The 21536-nt window shown below is 46.5% G+C and overlaps 1 protein-coding gene across 3 annotated transcripts; it reads left to right on the plus strand.

Annotated features, from left to right (window-relative positions):
- Positions 1-798: 798 nt before the first annotated feature.
- On the plus strand, positions 799-21402 carry MAPKAPK5 (MAPK activated protein kinase 5). Of its 3 annotated transcripts, none has more exons than XM_039561363.1 (14): positions 799-1047; positions 4867-4940; positions 5904-5979; positions 6851-6948; positions 7917-8025; positions 9899-9988; positions 10589-10684; positions 11703-11783; positions 13195-13382; positions 15459-15579; positions 16149-16279; positions 16872-16993; positions 17291-17395; positions 18359-21402. In XM_039561363.1, the coding sequence occupies exons 1-14, from the start codon at positions 1012-1014 to the stop codon at positions 18451-18453; spliced, it is 1422 nt and encodes a 473-aa protein (XP_039417297.1). In that variant the 5' UTR covers positions 799-1011; the 3' UTR covers positions 18454-21402. The 3 variants fall into 3 exon arrangements, with proteins under 3 accessions (XP_039417297.1, XP_039417298.1, XP_010396615.1); XM_039561364.1 differs by having other exon boundaries at positions 16872-16987; positions 18359-18573; XM_010398313.4 differs by lacking the exons at positions 799-1047; positions 4867-4940; positions 6851-6948 and having other exon boundaries at positions 5902-5979; positions 18359-18558.
- Positions 21403-21536: the final 134 nt, after the last annotated feature.

Below are 21536 nucleotides of genomic sequence, written 5' to 3' on the forward strand. Positions count from 1 at the left end.
ATTGTGCCAAGCGCACACAAATCCTTGCACCTATAATTTTTAAGGATTTTCGCTGACTTTCTGCCCTGCCCCCTGTCGTTGTGTTGTCTTAATTTTACAGGCAAAACTACAGCTGGTACCTGGCCCCAGCGCGGCTGGAAGTGTGAGGGGCGTCTGAGCCTGAGTGAGGGAGGTGCGCCCTGGGAGACACGCCCAAGGTGTGATTGTTGAGGAAGACGGTTCATGCCCGGCCGGAGGAGGGCACAGAGCGGGTACTGAGGCGCCTTCTCGCCGCTCCCCCTCACGGCCCCAAGCACAACCACCGCCCCTCAGGCGGGCGGGCGCCCGAAATCTCGCGAGAGTTCGAGCCATCCGGTTCATCAGACAGGCGGGCGCCCCGAGATCTCGCGAGAGATCTCGGGACCCGACGGGCGGCAATTCCCCTCGTTAGACCGCGCCGCCGAGATCTCGCGAGACTTCGCTTCACTCCGCCCCGCCCCGCGCGCTCCCAGCAGGGGGCGGAGCCGGAGCGCTTTGCCCCGCCCCGAGGGTAAATTATCATAGACGTCATCAAAAGGCGCCGCCTGGCTCGAAAGCCCCATGGGGGCTTCACTGGTGTGGTCGCTCTTTTAGAGCTGCCGGTAGTCGCCTGCAAACCGCTCTAGCGCCGTGGCGGCGGCTCCCAAAATCTCGCAGCGGGCGCGGAGCAGGCGCGGGGGTCCCGCTCCGTCCTCTCACGGGGGCCGCGGCGGCGGCGCGGGGCTGCGGCGGGGCGCGGCGGCCGGCGGGGCTGCCCGGCGCGGGGTGCCGGCGATGTCCGGGTCCCGGGCGGCTCCTCCCGGTTGAGCGGCGGCTCCGCGCGGGCCCCGCGCCCTCCCCGCGCCGCGGGGTCCGGCACCCGCGGCCCGCCCGGCCGGGCATGAGGCGGAGCGGCGGCGGCACAAAGGCTCCTCCGGGGCTGCGCGTTGCCTGACGCGGCCCAGCGCCCCCGGGCCCCGCCGTGCCCGGCGGCTTCCGCGGCCCCGCGGGACGATGTCGCAGGATCACGACATGGACAAGACGATCAAGGTTGGCGGGAGCCGCCGGGGAGGGCAGGGGGAGCCCTGGGCTGGGGGCGCCGGGTCACGGTGGCCGTGTGGCCGATTTGGGGTGTTTTTAACACAAACGGAGCCCGGTAGGGAAGGAGAGGTTGTTCACCGTGCGCAGGGGGCCAGGCGGAGGATGCTGCCAGCCGAGCACCCCGAGAGTCCAAACTTTTTGCTATTTATACATTTTAGCAAACAAAGGAATTGGTGTTCATTGGCTCCCAAGTTATTGAGTTCTCTTGTTAATTAGTGTTTTATCTTCTACTGGTTAATGATTCTCTCACTTCCCGGGTTAATTAGTGCCACGCTCAGTCCTTCTCGTTTCCTGGCTCGCTGTCTCTGAGTTGGTGATCATGATCTGTCCCTGCTGGAATTACCTTTTACCCAATGGGAGCTGATTTCAATCCAGATGCAGGGTTGGGTTTTTAGTTTCTTCCTTATCTTGGAGGTTCTGCCCAATGTCCTTGTGGCCCATAAATTCTGTAGTCCTTGCGTCCAAAGCCTTCTTCCCAAACTTTGTTAATCATCCCCAAGATCTAAGATCACTGAAACACATCAAGCCCTAAACCTTAACGAGGCAATTCCGCCACCAAGTAATTTGGTTTTCTAACACCTGGACACCACTCAGCGCTTGTTGGCTGCTCTGTTTCACAGATGAAATCTTGTTGATGAGGCTTGAAAGCTACAAAGATCAAACCCCAAAGAACAGCCTTTATTAAAGAGAATTTTCCCACATTTTCCAGCAGTCAGAACCCTGTTTCCAGACCCTGTTTCCTAACCCCTTCCTCATTCCCTGCAACTGGGCAAACCGTTGGGATGTCAGGCAGCCTTCCCAGAGTTCCTGTTCAGGTGCTGCTGTGGAAAAACCACTCTGGAGTGTGGGATTTGTGTGTTTGGAGCTGAACAGATCCAGGGTTTCAGGGTGTGAGCTCAGGATCCTTTTGTGCTGTGGCTGGGTGGGTTTCCTGTGGGAGCTGGGGAATTCCCTTTTGGGATAAAGGGATGTAAACCGATGTTTTCTGGAGGTTCTTTACCTTGTGCAGTTGATTAATCCCAGAAAAGTTTGGGTTGGAGGGACTTTAAAACTCATCCCATCCCACCCCCTGCCATGACAGGAACAGCTCCCACTAGCCCAGGTTGTTCCAAGTTTTTTCCAACCTGGCTTTGAGCATTTCCATGTTGAAAATTTGTGGGGTTTGCACTGAAAAAGCCCAGAGTGGAAGGAAATCTAAAGGGGTTGTAATTAACCCCTGAGAGTGTCACAATTGTTGCCTGTGTTTTTCTTGGCACGCTCCAGGGAAGGAGCCATCCTGAAGGCTTGGGGGAATAAAAGGATTTAAGTATTTCTGTGGGATTTCATGTGAAGGTGAAGGTCCAGATCAGAACTCTTGGGGTTTAAAGCTGAAAAGCTGAAGCAGTTGTGGAAGTAGGTGACAATCAAGGGACAGCTCTGTGCTCCTGCTCCTCCCCATCCAGAGAGGTTCAACCAAACCTCCCTGGGCAAATCCCTGGAATTCTGGGCACAGTCTGAATCTACCCCATAATTTAGTACTTTCATACTTTATGCTGATTTTTCTGCTTCTCAAATCCTTGGATTAGGTCAGGTTTGGTTGGTCTCAGCTCGGGTTCAAGGTCTGGGATTCAGGACAGTGATCCATGTGTGGGAATTGAGGGGAGGTTGAAGGAGCAGGAGGTGGAATTCCCCAGGATGTGGCGTTGCTCTTGTTGGATCCATGGAGTTTGTCCAAGCAGCAGCAGCAGCCTGCACTCCTTCAAGTTACTCCATGACTCCCAAAGCTCCTTCTTTCAAACCTTTTTCCCATCAATATCCAGTGGAATCGTGGAATCAGTAAGGTTGGAAAAGACCTTTCAGACCAACAAGTCAGAAGGGGCTGAGCAATCCCGATGTGTGTGAAAGCAGCCTGGTGCAATCCAAGCTGGGAGAACTCTTGGAATGCTGCTTTTCCAGGCTCTGAGCATCCCAGACTGCTGACTCTGCACTTTGGGAGGGTGCCCAAGCTGTTGGCTGAGGCTTGGTGGGAGGGAATTTCGCTGCTGGAGAGATCCTGGCTCCAAGTGGGAGTGAAACTTTGCTGTAATTCCGTATATTTTGTGTCAGCATCCCCTTTTCCCACTGAAAATTAACGTAAGGAGAGATCAGAGGTTTGAGGTTCCTCTCAGAGGGAGAGCAGAAAGGTTTCTTGTGAGGAATTGCACCCCTGCAGGTTTTTTTGGAAGTGCTCCTCTTCTGTTCCCAGGCACAGCAGATGAATCCCAGCTGAGCCAGCCTGGAAGTTTGGAGCTGGGCAGGGGCTGCTGTGGGGGGCAGGGGATTCCCAGATGTGGAGCTGAGCCCAGGAATTCCATACCCACGGAATCCAAGCCAGGAGACAAAGCCTTTGTGCTTCCCAGCTGAAACACTTGGATATTTTCAAATACATTGGTGCTTTTAAAGCATTTCCAGCTGTTTGGGATCAGAATCATGGAATCCTTAAGGTTGGAAAAGACCCCCAAGGTGGTGGAGTCCAACTTCCACCTGCCAAATGGGACCTCCTGCTGCTGAAGTTGGAGCTCCCATTCCTGAGCTGGGAGGGGGAAGTGATGCTGGGCATTGGTGGGCATCAGAGCTCCCAAATCCTGGATTTGGTGTCATTTATGTTTCTTGACCCCTGAATTATTCCTTTTAACTTCTGAGCTGGAAAGGTGCTTTGGGATGAAGGTTGGGATTCAAATGTAGTAAGTGCAGGAAATAAAATTGTTGCCTTTTTCTTTTAAAACAATGAACATTTTCCCTGCTCGTTAATGCCCTCCTAAAGCTGTGTTTTCATCCCACCCCTGCTGCTTTCAGTTCTCTGCAGCTGAATATCGGGCACATTAAACCAGCTTTTCCCTAATAGGCTCCTCACAAATGAAATTTATCTGAGCTGCATTGATAAGAAGTTTCTTTGAGCTCCTCCTGAAAACCACAGATGTGGGTGATCCCCTGAGCTTTTCTGCCCCTTTCTTCTAAACCTTTTATAAAACCTCCAGTGGTGGCCTCTTCCATGAATTTCCAGTGTATTTGGGAATTCTTTTACCTGCTTCCTTACGCTCCCCCAGTGCTGGTGCTGCAGCAGCTCCTTTTCCTGTGATTTATCCCGAGCAGAGGCAGGAATTTAATAAAGGAACAAAGGCCCAGCACACAGGGCATCAATCAAAGCACTGAGCCCTGGATTTACAGCCTGCCTTGGGACATGGTTAAGCCTGAGAGCACCCAAGCTGTGGCCTAACAAAACCCAGCCCTGTTTGTATGGATTTGCACAAACGGAGCCTGGTTCATTATCAGAAAAATCTAAAATTAATCATGCAGGGTTTAATTTACAGGGTGACGGTTCCAAAGGTTTGAAACCTCCCATTTTCCGTTGTACTCTGTGACTAAAAAATGCATTTTAATGCTGAAATGGGCTCCTTGTTTCGTTGGGATTGATCATTTATAGGTGGGAAGCTGGAATTGAGTCAGGGAGAGATGCCCTTGTTACACTTTGGGTGTTAAAACCACAAAATCCCATTTACTGCTCTCAATAATCCTGTTCCAAAATTCCAGCTGCACGGGAATGATTTTAATCAGGTAAATCGTGACATGAGCATTTATATTTATTTATATTTCTATTTCATTTTCCTCAGGGAAGCAAACTCCCCAGCAGGCACTTTCCTGCCAGCCATATCTGCTGAGCTGGGGGTTTTTTTGGGAAGGCTGTAGGAATTTGATTTATTATGTATTTATTGACTGTGTTTTCCCTCCTGCTGCTCCTTTCCTGAACAGGAAACCTCCATTTTAGAGGAATACAACATTAACTGGACTCAGAAGCTGGGAGCTGGGATCAGTGGGCCCGTTAGGTAAGGGAACACTCCGGGATTGTCGCTGACCTGGGGAGGAGTCAGTGAGTATTTTACTAAATGTGATGATGATGGGATACGTGGAAAGTTATAAACAACAAATATCTCTGCCCCACGTGGGTCACGCAGGAGGGGTTTTGTCTTTTTTTGGGGAATGTGGGAAGGAAAACTTCTCCTCCCTTCCCTGTCCTGGCCTGTTCCCACAGCCAGGAGGGAACAGGAGTTGGTTGTGGAGTAACAACAACAGAAATTCCTCCTGAACCACCCCCATGCTTGGATCCTGATGCCTCAGCACTGCCCCTTTCCTGCTCTTCCAGTTGTTTTTCCATGAACCCAAAGCAGACACTGCCACTTTGCATCCCAGCCCTGCCTCCTCATGGATTTCTAACCTCTGGATACTTCCTGGCAAGCAAAACACCTTTCCAACAAGGCCTCTCTCCCTTCAGGGAAAGGGAATTTGTGCTGGAAAACAACTGTGCTGCTGTTCCTTGGAGCTCCCTTTGTCTTTCTCATCATTTATCTTCCTGTGTGGGTCATTGGTTTCTCCTCATCCTTTTTGTGTTGCTGTGTCTTCATTAAAACTCCCATTTTGTGCTTTATTCTTTTTAGCTGCCTGTTCAAACATGAGCCCTTTCCTCACCTGTCAGTGTTAAATGGGGGGAAAAAGAAAAAATTACACCAAAACGAGGATTTCCTTCCCAAAGCACTTTATCTATTCCAAACACTTTATTTATTCCAACATCACTGGGGCTGTTGAGGTGTGCTTTGGGGTTATTTCCATCCCAAATCTCTCTTTGAGGCTGAATTTAGAGTGAGAGCTGGGCTGTGCCCTGTGTATCCCAGATTGGGGGCATTCCTGGGAATTCCCACGTGGAGAGCAAACTGAGAGCCACAAAGCAATTGCTTCAGGTGTCTGTTTTTAACATCCTTGCTGACTGAATGATTTTGTTGCTGTAATACCAGAGTCTGCATGAAAAAATCCTCCCAAGAACGCTTTGCACTGAAAATCCTCCTCGATCGTCCAAAAGCTCGAAATGAGGTATAGTTCCTGCTTTTCTCTCCAAAAACTCTTCAATTGTTGGGATGTTTTAAAAATAAAACCTCACCACCAAACCCCCATGTGCTGGTTGTGCTTGCAGAGATTTATTTGTAATTAATTGAGCTGTGTTTTAAAGCTGTTCTTCTCCCTGCGTGCCATGTGATGGAACAGAACCAGTTTGAGAGGGAATTTTGTTTCCATACATCTCACTCTGGGATGTCACTGCTCCAAGAATGCTTCAAGCTGCTCTGGAAATGGATTTATCCGTGTTCCAGGAGCTAAAGCAGCTCCTGACACTGGTTGGGAGTTCCTGAGGTGCCAAGCTGTCAGCCTGTGGAATGATGGGCACTCCTCCAAGCTGTCAGGAATTTTAAGGAAGGATTAATTGTCCTCAAGGTTTAGGCAACTTCCATTTCTTGTTACTGAGCAAATTCTCCTTTAAAATTCTCATAAAAATAATCTGTGCACAAAAAGCTTGGCTTGATTGAGCAGCCCAGGGAGCTTTAAAGTGAGGAGAGTTCCTGAAGTGCCCTGTTCCACAATGTTGGGATGGGAGGTGGTGTTCAGGTGTTGTGGGTGCTGAAGGACTGAGCCACAAAAGAAGCCAGATTATGGAATTTTAGGGCTTATTCATTAATTTTCAGTTCCAATCGCATCTACGTTGCTACTTTAGAGCTGGTTCTGTCTTTAAATTCATATAAAGAACTCAAAGATTGAGCTTTCCCTGGAGCTCTGCGTGTGATTCCGTGGTCTGTAACAAATTTGGGGGCCAGCCTGGGATGTTTTTATCCCAAAATGAGCAGTGGCAGTGCTCAGCAGGGCTCAGGTGCCTGTCCCTGTGTGCAGTAACAGCTCTTCCCTTCTCTTCAAGGTACGTCTGCACATGATGTGTGCAACACATCCCAATATTGTTCAAATAATTGAAGTTTATGCTAACAGTGTGCAGTTCCCACATGAATCCAGCCCCAGGTAAGATTACATAGGGTGATTCATTCCCACCGCTTGCTTTCCATGTTTAGCCCAAGGTATAGTGGAGTTTGCTTTTTTTTGTTTTGGTTTTAATCACAGAATTATTATTTAAAAGGGGTCCCAGATATAATAATTATCCTGCAGACCAAGCAGCTCTTGCTTTTTTTCCTCCCCCTGACTTTTGTGTATTTAAATTATTTTGCCTCCTTCACTCCCTGTTTTGAATGCATCTCCATTTTTTTAGGTTTTCCATTGATTCAGTCTGCATTGTGTGAAAGAATTGTTTCTAAAAAAATACGAAATTCAGCACTGAAAACTCTCAATGCATTGTCCTGCTTAAAATGAACACAGGAAAACATGGAGCAGAGTGATTTTTCGTGCATTATTATCGCTTAGGATAAAAATAATTGTCTTCTGATGGGATCTTAGTGGAGAAAATCATCAGAGCTGAGAGAATGAAAGAGCTGAGACCTGTATTAGGCTCTGGTGTAGCTGATTTTGCTGTGTGGTGGGAACTTGGGAGTTAATTCCTTGAGGATCTGGCCCTGATCTCCACCTTCCTATTTGTTACCCTTCATAATTATGGCAATAAAGCTGGAAATTAAAATAATGGGGAGCCACACTCCAAAGCATCCACGTGCTGTGTTATCCTTGAGGGCAGAGTTATCCCTTGGAGTGTCCACACAGCTTCCAGGTCCATGCTGGGTGGAGCTGGATGTATCCATGTCAAGTTTGTTCCAGCTGGATGTGGGAGCCCATCAGGAGGAGCAAACTGGAGATTCCTGGCTGCCAATCACTGGGAGCCAGAAAATCCTGCGGATTTTAGGCTTGAAGGCAAAATGAGAGCACCAAAATAGCCCCAGGCAGCATAGAGAAAGCAGTGTTTGTGTGAAATATGCATTCTTAGCTTAGCAATTCTGTTCTTTTTGCTGATTTTTAATGTAACAACATGAAATGCTTTTGAACAGGGCTCGGCTCCTAATTGTAATGGAGATGATGGAAGGGGGAGAGCTCTTCCACAGAATCAGCCAGCACCGGCACTTTACTGAGAAGCAAGCGAGCCAAGTAACAAAGCAGGCAAGTCACCCCCTGTCCCAGCAAATCCATCATGCTCTGGCTAAAGTAGGGACAATTCCTGGGGCTGGAAGGGTGGGAAAAAAGGATGAAATAAAAGAATCCTCAGTTCTGATCCGATGATCATTGCCTGCTTTGTTATAACTGACAATGCCAAAGCTTTACTAGGAATAAAGGATTGAAGGTGTGGGCTTGTTCTCTAGGGCTGCTGTGCTTAACCACACTTTTCCTCACCTGTGTCCAGAGAACATTTCCAAGAGAACTTTGTCATTCCTCTTGTCCTAAAAGTGTTGCCTCCAGCAGGACTCCCGAGCTCCGGAATCTCCGTGACACCCTTGGCATTTCTCTCCAGGGGTTTTCAGGCTGGGTTCTGGGCTTGGGCTTATGGAATTCCTGGAAGATAACAAGGAGTGTTTCTGTTTGTTCTGATTTTGTGTCTGTTTGTTCCAATGTTGTTTTTCCTTCACCATTTCTCTCCCAGCTCACTCCTGAGTGCTGTACTTTATAACTTCCACGGTGGTTTCTGCAGGGGGTTTTGGTGTCCATCAGGCTCTTTGTTCCTTGGCAGTGCCTGGTGGGACTCACAGAAGGATCTCTGTGGATTTCAGTGCTGGCATCCCCAGTTCCCCTCAGCTGGAGAGAGAATGTTTGAACCTGGGGCAAAATATTTCATGTTACTTTTGTGCTTTGACTTGTTTCTAATGAAATGCTAATTGTGCTGGTACTTTTTGGTCTCATCCAACAAAGAAATGAGGTGGAAGTACAGAATTATTCTTGACAGCTTGTTTGACATCCTTTGGGCTGTTTGATTCTGACATGGTGGGAAAATCTTGTAAAACTTTACCAGAAATCAAGACTTTGATTTGAATTTTGTGTCTACACTTGGGTTCTTCATGTCTTAAGTAACTCTTTGCTTTAATGTTTATAGAAATGACGTTTGAATTGTGAAAGTCTTTATAAAATTCTTTTATCTGGTGGTTCTTCATCACTGTGTTGTACCCAGGAATGGTTAAAACTTGCCACAGCACTCATTTTCTCTGGCAATGTGTTTGTATTTATTGCTGAGCTAAATTAGCAGTGAAGTTCTCTTGTGACAGTAATTTGGAGTTTTTTAAGGACTCTAAATTTGGGTAGGATCCTCCAGAATCCAGTAGGGATACTTCCAAATAAGGGTTGTGTGGCTGTGCCTCACTTCTGTCTCAGGAATGCTGTTTAAATGTTTATACTTGGCTTTTCTTTAAATGAATTGCACTTGGAATCGTGCAGTCCCTGGAGGTTTCCTGCCTGGATTGCAGGTTCCTGAAGCATCCTTGAAAGAATCAAGGGATGCATTTCTGTGGGATATCCACAGCATGATTAAAGTGCAGGCAGTACCATCAGAAATTAAAGAATAAAACTGCCTGAGTGTTGGATCTCCAGGCAGGAACAAGAGCAGTGAATTACTGGAGTACTGAAGCAAGAACTTGCTGCTGAGTGTCCGGCAGGGTGGAATTGCTGGGCCAGGGCAGCACCCTGGAGCTCTGGCACAGCAGGGAAGGGGCACTGGCACCCCCTGCTTCACTTTGGGGGCCTCTTAATGCCTTGACTTCTCAAACTGAGGTGATTGGGAAGCCCAGGCCAACCTGGCTTTTGTTTTCTGTTTGCTTCGAGTGCAAACTGAACCGAAACTCTTGGTGGGATTCATGTCCCAGTTGTCACTTCACTGCACCACTGCCCAGCAGGGCCAGGCTTGTCCTAACTCGGAACTCCACCCAAGTGGAGTGGAAATGTTTGGGGTCTGAGCTGTGTTGGAAATGTCCTTTGTAAAGCTGAAATAAATGTCCAGGCTGCAGGAGGAGGTCAGTGGTTGTAGCTGATTTATTGTGCCCTTTTCCAGATAGCTTTGGCTTTGCAGCACTGCCACTCACTAAACATTGCACACAGAGACCTCAAGCCTGAGAATCTCCTCTTCAAGGATAACTCTCTGGTAAGATGAACATCTGGAATTCTTTTGCTGCTGAATTCTGTAAAATGGCTCAAGGGTGACTCTCAGAATAGTGGCAAAATGACATGAATGTTTTGGTGACAAAATTTAACCACCTTGATGGACTTGGTGCTTTTCCATCCCCTGATCTCCTTGGAGGGCAGTGAGTCCTTGCTGCTGCTGTTAAATAGGAGTCAGGTTCTCCACCTGAACATAGATCCAGCTTTGCTGAGGACAAAATCTTCTCTGCCCCCTCATCAGGATGTTCTAACCCTCTACCTAGAAGTGCTTTGATAGATCCAAACAATTCTTTGTCTCACAACCAGCCTGGATGTGCAGTGACCCCCCCCTACAAGGGGCTCAGTGCTTTCCCAATCCCTGAGGGGCGGGGGCTGTTCCTGGCCCAGAGCACCCAGAAAAGCAAAACCTCTATTTTGAAAGGTCAGTTTGTGACCTTTCAGCTGCCTGGTGGAGTGTGAGGGTGTAAATACAATGAGGTGGATGTTTGGAAAAGGTGAGATGAGGATGGGGGGGGGAGAATTATGGGTTAGAAAAACTGATTTAATGAGCTTTGTCTAATAAAGCCTCTTCTCCTTGTTTTAGGATGCACCTGTTAAATTGTGTGACTTTGGGTTTGCCAAAGTAGACCAAGGTGACTTGATGACACCCCAGTTCACTCCCTATTACGTAGCACCTCAGGTAACAACCAGTTCCAGCTCTGGGCTCAAGGGGGATCATTTAATGCCTGAGCCTCCACATCCACATCATTTTAACACCCTTTGCTGTCCTGGGAAGGGCTCTGGGTGCAGGAATCTTGAGGAATTGGATATGAGCCACCTCTGGAGCTGGAGTGCCACGAGGATCTGTTCATAAGTCAAATTCCCCAGTCTCTGCTCAGCACTGATGGTGACAGTTGGCCTTTAGCTGTATTAAAGTAGCTGCTTTGGAGAAATCCCTGCTTTGCCATCCCTCTTCCAGCTCAGCTAATTCAGGATTCCATTAAAAAGGACTTTGCTGGAACAAAAAGGCTCTGAAAAGGTGACTGCTCCCAAAGGGCACTGGCAGAGGGTTGGTACCTGGGTGCCTTGGCCTGGCCCCTTGTCATTAAACACAACCTCTAATTACAGACAGGCTGCTCTTTGTAGTGCTGCTTTCCTCCCCTCTCTTCTGTCCTTTGTGTTGGAGTCCTGGAGAAAATGAAAAGCAGCTGCAGATGGAGATTTAATTGCAGTGCTGGGCAGCCTTTAATCACTGGGAAGGGCAATTCAGAGATCAGAGCATGCTCTGAAAACGCCTTCTCAGCTGGAGCCTGCTGGGGCTCCTTGTAACCCAAAGCCACAGACTGGATCAGCAAGGGATGGATTTGATGGGATTTGTTCCTGGGAGAGGCAAAAAGGAGCTTGGGTTACCCTCCAAAGACACTTTAGCTTCTAGCTCCAAGCATGGAGGGGTTGGAGGTTGTGAGCAGTTGCTTTAATTCAGGCAGAACTGGAGACTTCAGTCAAAGCAGCAAAATATTTTAGTATTTTCCCCATGTAGAAAGCTCCAGTCTTTCTTTGGGGGAAAAATTGGAGTTTGGTAGAGTCTTCAGTAGCTGGAATAAGTTTCCTGAATGGAAAAGCCTCAGGAATCTTTGGCATAGGCTTTGCTGGTTGTGGTGCCTGTTGATGAGATGGATTTTTCTTTGTTTTTTTTTTTTATTTTTCCCTCTCACCAGGTATTGGAGGCACAAAGAAGACATCAGAAAGAAAAGTCTGGTATTATCCCCACCTCTCCAACTCCTTACACTTACAACAAGGTGAGCTGGGAAACAACAGCTTTAAAAGTCTTCCCCACCCCATTGGTGCTTCTGATAGAGCAAATAATGAAATGCATACTTAATCCAGACCTCATTAATGATCCTCTAATTAAAGGAAAAACACACAAATGCTCTTAAGGAGCACTAAATCTGGACAAGATTTTGGAGAGAGTAGAATGACTCTGCTGGAGTGAGGCCATGAGGGAAGTTGTCTCACCTCTGTTCAAAGGGAATCTCTTTCCTGCTGTCAGAGTTTCTGGATGTGCAGAGCATTCCTTGTTCAGGCAGCTGTGCCAGAAACTGCTCTGTACCTGGATCTTCTGGAAAACAACCAAGAATTTATTGTGTAGCTGCTGGAATCTTGGCAAAATCATGGCAGGAAATGCCCTGAAAGGTCATAATCTTTTTTGGGCATTCCAAGACATTCTCCTCTGTATTATCATCGCTGTCTTCTGCTGGCTGAGCAGTGCTTGAACCACTGAATGTTCTGGGAGTGTCAACTTTAATTCAAATTACCTGGTTTGTGATCCCAGTGTAAGGATCTCCCTGATTCCAGCTTTAGGGATGGTTGTTTATTCCACCACGTGCCTGAGCAGGTATTTTGGTATGCAGTGTTAGCATTTAGTAGCCTCATAGAGAGAGTTAAAGCAAATATTAATTAGTCTGCATCACAAACCTACCTTCTTCAGGGCTCTGATTGCCTTTCCTCCATCCTGGAGGGGCAGGTTGGTGCTTGTAGCAGACACTTCTGTTTCTGAACTCTTTAGAATGTGCCAGTAGTATTTTCAATATGGAGTTTCTTCTTCTCTCTCTTGTCCCTTGATTTGGGATCTACAAGGTGGGAGTGATTTTCTTTTCATGTTTCATGTGAAGAATTGAGCTGTGCAGCCCTGGTGGCACTGGCTGAAAAGGCTGCTGAAGGCAGGGCCTTGTTTCCAAGTGTGACTCTGCAAAAGCAGCGTCTGACACTCGCCTGGCTCCCCAAAATAGACCCTGACAGGCTTCCAGGTGCTCTGTCCTTCCATGGCAGTCCAGTCCTGCTCCTGGCTCCTTCATCTCCCTGGCTGTCACCACAGACAGCTCTGATTTAATATCCCTGCTGGCTGCTTTGTTGGATGGTGGTTCTGTTTTCAGCCTCCCATTGTAAACAACCGGATTCTTTTATGGGATTGGGGGAGTAGGATTCAGGTATCCCTGGCTGCTCCCAGACAATTCCCAACCACCTGGAAACTGTTCAGTTTGGAGCACGGAGCTGCCTTGTTCACAGCAGCCAGATTTATCCATGAAGGTGGATCTGGAGGAGGAGCTGAGCTGGTTCTGTTCCTGTAGGGAATCACACAGAGCTTTTATCATCGCTCCCCCACTGTTTGCTGCAAACTGCTCCCCTGAGTGACCCTGTCCTTGCTTGCAGAGCTGTGACCTGTGGTCCCTGGGGGTCATTATCTACGTGATGCTGTGTGGATACCCCCCTTTTTACTCCAAGCACCACAGCCGGACGATTCCCAAGGACATGAGGAAAAAGATCATGACAGGAAGCTTTGAATTCCCAGAGGAAGAGTGGAGCCAGATCTCAGAAATGGCAAAAGACATTGTGAGAAAGTGAGTCCATGGAGGAAACTCCTGTTGTTGCTCTGTGCTTGTGTTTAAGGAATTGGAATGTTTCAATGTTAAGGAATTGGAAAAGCACCTGGAAGTGCCTTATCCCAAGGGTTGTTTTTCCAGCAGCGAGGGGATTGTCTGCAGCTCATCCAGCTGACAGATTCTCTGTCACATTCAGCATAAACCAAGTCTGGGAAATATTTTTCTTTCCCCTGCCCAAGTGTTTAATTTTGACATCTCTTTTGTTGGGGTGAATTGTGTGTTTAGCCTAAGTGGAGCAGGAGCACTGAAGGGTTTCAGGATAACACAACTGGCACAGATTTCCTGGGATAATGTTTAAATTCCTGTGAAAATCAAGTGGCTTTAATGGGATATGGTAAATCTGTCCCCTAAAGCCCTGTGCACATCATACACAGCCTAAAAAGAGTCAGGCAAGAGGATGGAGAGGGAGGTTAAGATCTGTCATGAGGTGCCAGACTCCAAGATAAGGTTTTGCATGGATGTTTTATTCCAAATGCTAATGGAGTCTGTTTTCCATGCCGGGCACATCCCTCAGCTGGGAGTGTTTCAAAGACTTGGTGTGTTTGGGAGCAAGAATGTGGCACTGATTAGGGCTTGACCTCACTTATTTTTGAAAAAGTGACAGGGACTTACTGCCTTTGCATCACCAGAGGAACAGAGAGAATAAAAGCAACATAAATAGGAAAAAAATCAGTTGGGAAAGTAATTTAAAAGTGTCACTGGCTCCTCAGATGTACTGTAAATTCTCCAAGGATTTCACATTGTTTGGAGAGGGTGCTGGGACTTTTTAGAGCCCAACCTTTCACCAAATTAACTTTCCTTTATAGCAGGGTCAGCTCTTTATTCTCACACAGAAACTCCACAGGCAAAAGGTTTTATTGTCTTCTAAAATTCCCATAAAACTCAGCTCTCAGGGTATTGTCACATGGATCCAGTTCATTTCATTCTCCTTCTAATGTTATCAGGATTCCCTTTCCTGCTTTTTTTCCCAACCAGGGAGTCTGAAGCTGTGTTTAGGGTGCAGGAATACGTTCAGATTTAATCTAATTCCAGCTAAATTTACATTCTATGGATGTAGGCAGCTCTTCTTCTGGCTTCTGGAGGTCACGTTTGGCATTCAGGCAGCTGCTGCCTCTCAAGTGTGTCGAGCTCATTTCTGACCTCATGAGGGTTTGATAATGGGTTAGGATTTGGAAAGTGCATGGAAAAGGAATGCTTGTGTCTGGTATCGAAAGGGAACTTAACCTGGTTGGCAGCAAGTGGGATTTCTGAACTCCCCTGTGGTGCTGCTGACATTTTGCACAAGTTATTTCCACTTTCTTGGTACATTAAACAATTGTGCTCTGCAGCCAAGAAGCTGATTTGGAGTTGTCTAAGGAAGTGTGACAAGCTCATGGAGTCATTCCTGTTCTCATTCAGACTTTGGGATGACTTGTCAGCACTCTGTGGGAAATTTTGCTTTTTTACTTAGTTGTACCCGTCATGAGCACACAAATTAATCTGCAAATCCTCTTTCCAGGGTTTCATGCTAGAGAAAATTGATTTCATGGAGTTTTCAGCAATCTCAGCATAAAGTTGCTTTTTATTTTGAGGAGCTGGAACCAAAGTGTTCGTTACTTGAGGATTTGTTGGGGGGGAGAAAAGCTGAGGAGTGGCATGGTGGGAGCAGTGAATCCTGCACAGTTTCCATGCCCAGAGTCCTTGGAATGAGTGTAACCTGTTCTGGGGATGAGCTCTGGGAGTGCATTTCCAGAGAACACCGGTCTGGATCATTTCCAGTTCCTCTGGAACGTGATTTCCCACCTGGGAGCAGTGGCTGTGGAATTCAGCAGCACAGGAATGCCTTCAGCACCTTCCTTTGCCCTGAGTGCTGGATTGCCCTGGCTCAGCTGGGACAGTATTAAACCACAGCAAGGTCAGGGAGCTGGGACAGATTTGGGGCTGATTTTGGGGCAGTTTGAGCTTTTGGAGGAGTTTCTTTTTTGGCCTTTAAAATGCTTGAATGCTCTGTAAATCAACAAACCCCTCAGTAGGGATTTATTCCTTCCTCTCCAGGCTGCTGAAGGTCAAACCTGAGGAACGCCTGACCATTGAGGGGGTGTTGGACCATCCCTGGCTCAATTCCACGGAGGCCCTGGATAACATCCTGCCCTCTGCCCAGCTGATGATGGACAAGGTCTGACCAGCAGTTCTTTTATCAGGAATATTGCACAGGAGCAGGAGAGCTCTGGGATGGGTGGAGGGCTTTCTCTTATCTGGGGTTATGCAGATAAGGAGCTTCTCTTCTGCATTAGGAGAGCCTGAGATCTTGGGGAGAAAATGGAACTAAGAATGAAAATGGAAATAAAATGTGAACTTTGGGCTTGAAGGAGATGCTTCCAGATTGGTGGTAACGAGCAGCCACGTGCTGATGGTAGAGAGCAGAGCCTGAGGAATCTTCCATAGGTCTTTCCTCTTTTTTGCCATGTTTTATCCTCACTGCAGCAATGACCTCACTAATTAAACAAATAGTCCTTGTTTCCTTTAACTTCTGCTCAAAGAGGAGTTCAGTCAATCTTGTGAACATGAGAAGGAGATGATCCTTTGTCCTATTTCCCCTAGGGATATTTTGTCACTGATTTTAGTTCTAACCATGCCTTGCTTCATGCAAACCTGATTTTCTTACACATCTCCAAAATAAATCAGATTTTGGTGCCTCTTTTTTTTCACCCATGGCAAACCCAAGTGCCCCTTTTGTCTTTCCAGGCCATGGTGGCAGGGATCCAACAGGCTCACGCAGAACAACTTGCAAACATGAGAATCCAAGACCTCAAAGTGAGCCTGAAACCCCTTCACTCCGTGAACAACCCGATCCTGCGCAAGCGGAAACTCCTGGGGTAACTCCAAAGCTGGGTTTGAAAGGACAATGTGGAGCCAGCTGGGATGGCTGGAAGATGGCTTTGGGAATGGCACAGGCTTTGGGAATGGCACAGTTTTGATGGTTTAACACACTCCTGGTGTTACTCAGTCAAGTAATAGTGGCACAGTGTGGTTTGTCTGCCAAGATGTGGCAGTGAGGGTTGGAAGGAGGTTGGATACTGTTCCTGTATTAAATGGGATGGTGGGTCACGTGTAAGATAAGGCAAACTGGGACAAAGAATTCCAAGATCTTTTTTCTCATCCTGACATTTATTTACTGAAAAAGTCAGGTAATATCTCTCTCTCTCTCTCTCTTTGCTTGAGTTAATCTGAAAAATAGCCTCATGCATTTTAGGATTACCCTTATTTGAAGTAATTTAAAGGAATATTTCTTTTTCTTCATACCTCAAATGGTCTCATAATATAGGACAATAATTGTAATTAACGCTGAACCTGTCTCCCAGTTTCCCAGAGAGGGAAGGAGCTGTGTTATACTGGAGCAGTTACACAACAAGTAACGAGCTTGAGCTGCGCCCAAATTCTAATTATTTCCCCCTTGTTCTTCTGCAGCACCAAGCCAAAGGATGGTGTTTACATCCATGACCCTGAGAATGGAAGCAACGATTCCAACGTGGCTCTGGAGAAGCTGAGAGATGTGATTGCTCAGTGCATTCTACCACAGGCTGGTAAAGGTTGCCACTTTTAAGAACGTTTTATTCCTAAATGTGCAAGACACCGACTTTGGGTCTGTCTGTGTCAGTGGTGAGGAAGGAAAAACAAAACTCCTGGGCAGCCTCTGGGCTGGGATTTGGGTTCATGTGGAATTTTAGTGACGTGCAGAGCTGTTAAAAGAACTTTCAAACAGGAATATTTGGTTTAAAGCCCATTTCCTGGTTTATCTGGGGTGAGCAGGAGTAACTGCCCAGTTTGCTGATCCCTGAGTGAGGCACGAGGCCAAACCTTCCGTGTCCATTTGTTGTCCCAAACAGGAGAGAATGAAGATGAGAAGCTGAATGAAGTGATGCAGGAGGCCTGGAAATACAACAGGGAGTGCAAGTTGCTGCGAGACACCCTGCAGAGCTTCAGCTGGAATGGTGAGAATTCCTGCTCTCCCACAGGGAATGTGGAAACGGGGGAAGCACAGACCTCCTGCTATGGAAATAACCCCAGATTGATTGGATTTGGGCTGGTTTAGGTTTTGACACTGTTTCAGCCCTTCTCCCAGAACTGGTGTTCCCAAAATGAGGGTGGAAGTGCTGCTTTGAAATTTCTGTTTGAGGGTCAGGGCTGAGTTTTCAGAGGCAGCAGGAACACGACAGCACAAATGGATCATGATAGAAAAGGAGCAATTTTAAACTGCCAGAGGGCAGGGATAGATGGGATATATGGAAGAAACCCTTCCCTGGGAGGGTGGGGAGGCCCTGGACAGGTTGCCCAGAGAAGCTGTGGCTTCCCCATTCCTGGAAGTCTCCAAGGAGGGGTTGGACTGGGCTTGGAGCAACCTGCAGTAGTGGAAGGTGTCCCTGCCCAGGGAGTGGACTCAGATAACCTTTAAAGTCCTTTCCAACCATTCCAGGATTCTCTGATTCTTTTAGGAATCTCTTCAGCTGTGTTGAGCTGCTTTCCATCTAGCTGTTTATTCCCTCTTTCTGCTGGAGGCTGCTTCTCCCTGTCAGCACAGCAGCTCTTCAGCTCAGCTTGGGTGGGAAGCACAATTAAACCGGGACAGTCACCTTGGGAATGCTCAGGTGGCTCCTGGACAAAAGAGGCTGGCAGAGGTGTCAGCCCCCAGGAGCAGGTGCTGATGGATAGAAGGGTCCAGGGGCATCAGGAAGCTTCACAAGGGCTTGGTCCTGCTTCTTCTCCTGTTCTATTTGCTTGGCTTTAATTTAGGTTTTTAAGTGCTCAATTTTTCCAACAGAACTATGGACCATAATTCCTTTTGGATCCTGTGCTGATGTTGCCCTAAGTCTGTGTGAGGCACTGTTTAATTCCAGCCAGGATTGCTTTCCTCCTTGTGTCTAGCTCCAGCTGATTCCCTGTTTTTTCCCTTCCAGGCAGAGGATTCACAGACAAAGTGGATCGACTAAAACTGGCAGAAATTGTCAAACAAGTGATTGAAGAGCAGACAAACTCCCACGACTCTCAATAGCTGGAGCTTCTTAATCTTATTTTTTTTACCATTTAAGATTTATTCTTTAACTGTAAAAAGTATTTTTATGTAAATTAATAAATCATAATTATTTCATTAAATTTCCATACTGCTTGAAAATGCTGTATAGTTGTAGATACAAAAAAAAAATCATTGGTACTGTAATATTTTTTTAAAACTCAGTTCCTCGAGGTATATATGATCACTTATGTACTGTTAATCATGAGCCCCCTAAATGGGGTGGATTTTATTGTTAAAAACCATTCTTTTTCTTAATAACCAGTTGCAGAAGCTGCCTTTCACCTGCCACATCCAGCCCCTGCAGTGACTGTATGCGAAGGAGAGCCACAGTTTCTCAAGCCCCTGCTCAGTGAGTACTTGAAGCAAGTGCTGTGAAATCCAAATTCACAGCTCCCCTTGGCACCTAAATTCCAGGTCTTTAGGTAGAGAAAAATCAATTCAATACCCTTCAGTTTGGCTTGCTGCCTTGCCCAGGCACCTGAGGCCATGTGCTTGCTGGAATTTTCAGTTCTGAGCAGTGACTCTCTTTTTTTGTCATCTTCCCCATCTCCCTCAGACCTTCTGTAAGGCTTAACCCCCTTTCTTTCTCCTCATCTTCCTCAGAGCTTTTTTAAGGCTGAATCAGCCATTCAGCACAAAACTCTTCTTTTTCTCACCTTGTCCAACAACAGAAGAGAAGAATGTTCAAGTTCTTATGCACAAGTTATTTTAATTTCCATGGTGGGATCTTCTATGGGCCGAGACCAGCCTGGGGTTTGTTTGTGTGGGATCCACCCCTGTATTCCCATTCTTTCCTTCCTAGAAGATCCAAGGCTTGGGTTCAGACCTGTCCTCTTGTTTGGCAGAGCTGCTCCTGGGCAGGCTCCCAGTGCTCTGGGGAACCCTTGGGATCTGTCTCTGGAGCCCAAATTCCCCTCTCTGATGCCTTCAAGCTCCTTCTTGGGGGAGCCACAACTGCAGGGCTGCTCCTTGCCACACATCCTTTGCTGCCTCCCCAGGGCAGGTTCTTACTCTAGTCTGGAACATTGGCTCCAAAAGCTGCTTTTTTTAATCCTGATAAAGCAAACCAATGGGAAGAATCTGTACATAGTTCTAGTTTTCTACCTTTTCTGCTTCTCTTTCTTTCGAGACCGGGCGGAGGCTTTTTATAGAGCTATTTTGGTACCAAACCCGTGCAGACATCGGGTGAGTTTGGTCTGCAGACTGAAGTGCCAACCCAGGGCCATCAGTGACCACTCCTGAACGTTGTTGTCTTTCACAGCTCATCCATTTTTGGGTTTACATTGACAAACCTGAGCCATGAATCTCCCAGTTCTCTCTTATGGAAGTCCAGCCTTGTTCTTTTTTTTGTCTCTTTTCTATACCAAAACTTCCTTGCAGCTTTAGCTGGATGGCAAAGCAGTGTCTGACTCTTTCTATACAATTTTCTAAAGGTGACTTGTTTTTTCTACGTGAAGGAGATGCTTTGTTTCCTGTTCTCTTTTGTCAGCTTTCCTTAATCCTGTGGACAGTTTTCCAATGCCTGATTTATTGCAGGGTAAGAACAGTCCCTGCTTATCCATCCTCTGATGGGAGCAAGGAGTGTTTGTGTGAGCTGGAATTGTACCTCTGACACTAGCTGGAATATTTGTGCACTGACCTGTTGATGAAAACTGAAGAGAATTGGCAAAAATTGAGAGTTTTTGTCATTTCTTGGCTGTACCACCAAGCCCTGTTACGTGCATTTCTGTCCTTATTCTAATTCTAGGTCATGTCTTGAAATGGTTTCATTTTGAACTTGAAATCCATGTTTTTTCTGGGAAACTGAAACTTTCAAGTGTGGCAAATAGAGACAGAAACAAGGAAATCACCTTTGTTTGAATGGCAGAGCAAAAAAATCCCCTCAAAATGCACTTTGTGACTCTGCCCTCCCAGGAGGAAAACCCTCAGGCAGTTTTTTGGGAGCCAGAATTTGTAGGCAGGAAAATGGATCAGATTGGAGGTGCAGTCAGAAGGGAAGGTGGGATCTGATGTGTGTTACAGGATCCCTCCTTTTCTTCATCCCTTAAGTGCTGCTGATCCTGAGGTGGGAACATTTGTACGAATTTCCAAGGGCTTTTGCCATAAGGAACTGCTTTTGATGGATTTACTCTACATTTTCTTGTCTGTGATAAATACGAAGGGGCCTGATCTGAAGCAGAGGGAGGAGGGACAGATTAAGAAAACACAATTTGAAGACTCAAGGTCAAATGGTTTTGTTTTTATGAGAAAGTTGATTTTTTTTACTCTTGGAAAAGTTCTGTTTTACATTTCAAAGCTCAATAACTTTAATGGATCCATTTATGTATTTTCAAGTAGCATTTGGCTTTCTCCTTCCTGTGTTTTGTTATTTTTCAGTTGAAGCAAGTGCAGGACACCTTGTCTTGATTCTCTGAGGTTTGACTTGGTAATAAAGCTACTGATCCTTTATAGCAGACTGTGAATATTGTAAATATCTTGAGCTGGAAGTGTGGGATCAAAGAAGACTTTCTTTGTACAAACACTAAAAAGATGTGGGAAAGTTCTGGAGGTTGGTGGGTTTTGGGTTTTTTTTAGAATTCTATTTAAGTGAAGAAAAATCTCTGAAATCATTTGACCTTTTCAAAATTTTCTGTATATCTGACTTCTCCTGTGACTTGATTATTTGAAGCTTTTCTATATATATACTAAAAATTAGGAGAACCTGATTAGTGAAAGAGCTTTTGATTGGAAATAGCAACATGTCAAAGTTTTGCTGTCATTACTTTTGGATTTTCTTTTGGAAACCAGAGTCTGTCCCCATGTTTAACTCCTGCGTGTTAAAATGTTCTCATTTCTCCTTCTCAGTGTTCCCTGTTAGTTCCTTTTGGATCAGTATTACATTGTAAATATTACCCATCCTGTATATAAATGATTTTACTAAACTCAGAAGTTCCTGGCTGCTTTTGTTTGGTTCCCAAATCCCTGTAGGACAGAAGGGAGGAAGGAGCAAGAGGGAATGGCAGCACAATTCTCCTGCCACCCTGCTTTTCTCTGGAAGTGTCCAGAAGGTGTGGATGCAGCAC

Source organism: Corvus cornix, chromosome 15 (genome assembly GCF_000738735.6).
Source record: "Corvus cornix cornix isolate S_Up_H32 chromosome 15, ASM73873v5, whole genome shotgun sequence".
NCBI classification, from domain to species: Eukaryota; Metazoa; Chordata; class Aves; order Passeriformes; family Corvidae; genus Corvus; species Corvus cornix.

Bases quoted from the DNA above. Each gene is read 5' to 3' on its own strand.
- MAPKAPK5 (XM_039561363.1), top strand. From the start codon at position 1,012: ATGTCGCAGGATCACGACATGGACAAGACGATCAAG. The intron at 5,980-6,850 runs GTATAGTTCCTG...CTTCTCTTCAAG, and splicing joins GTCCAAAAGCTCGAAATGAG to GTACGTCTGCACATGATGTG. The intron at 8,026-9,898 runs GCAAGTCACCCC...GCCCTTTTCCAG, and splicing joins CGAGCCAAGTAACAAAGCAG to ATAGCTTTGGCTTTGCAGCA.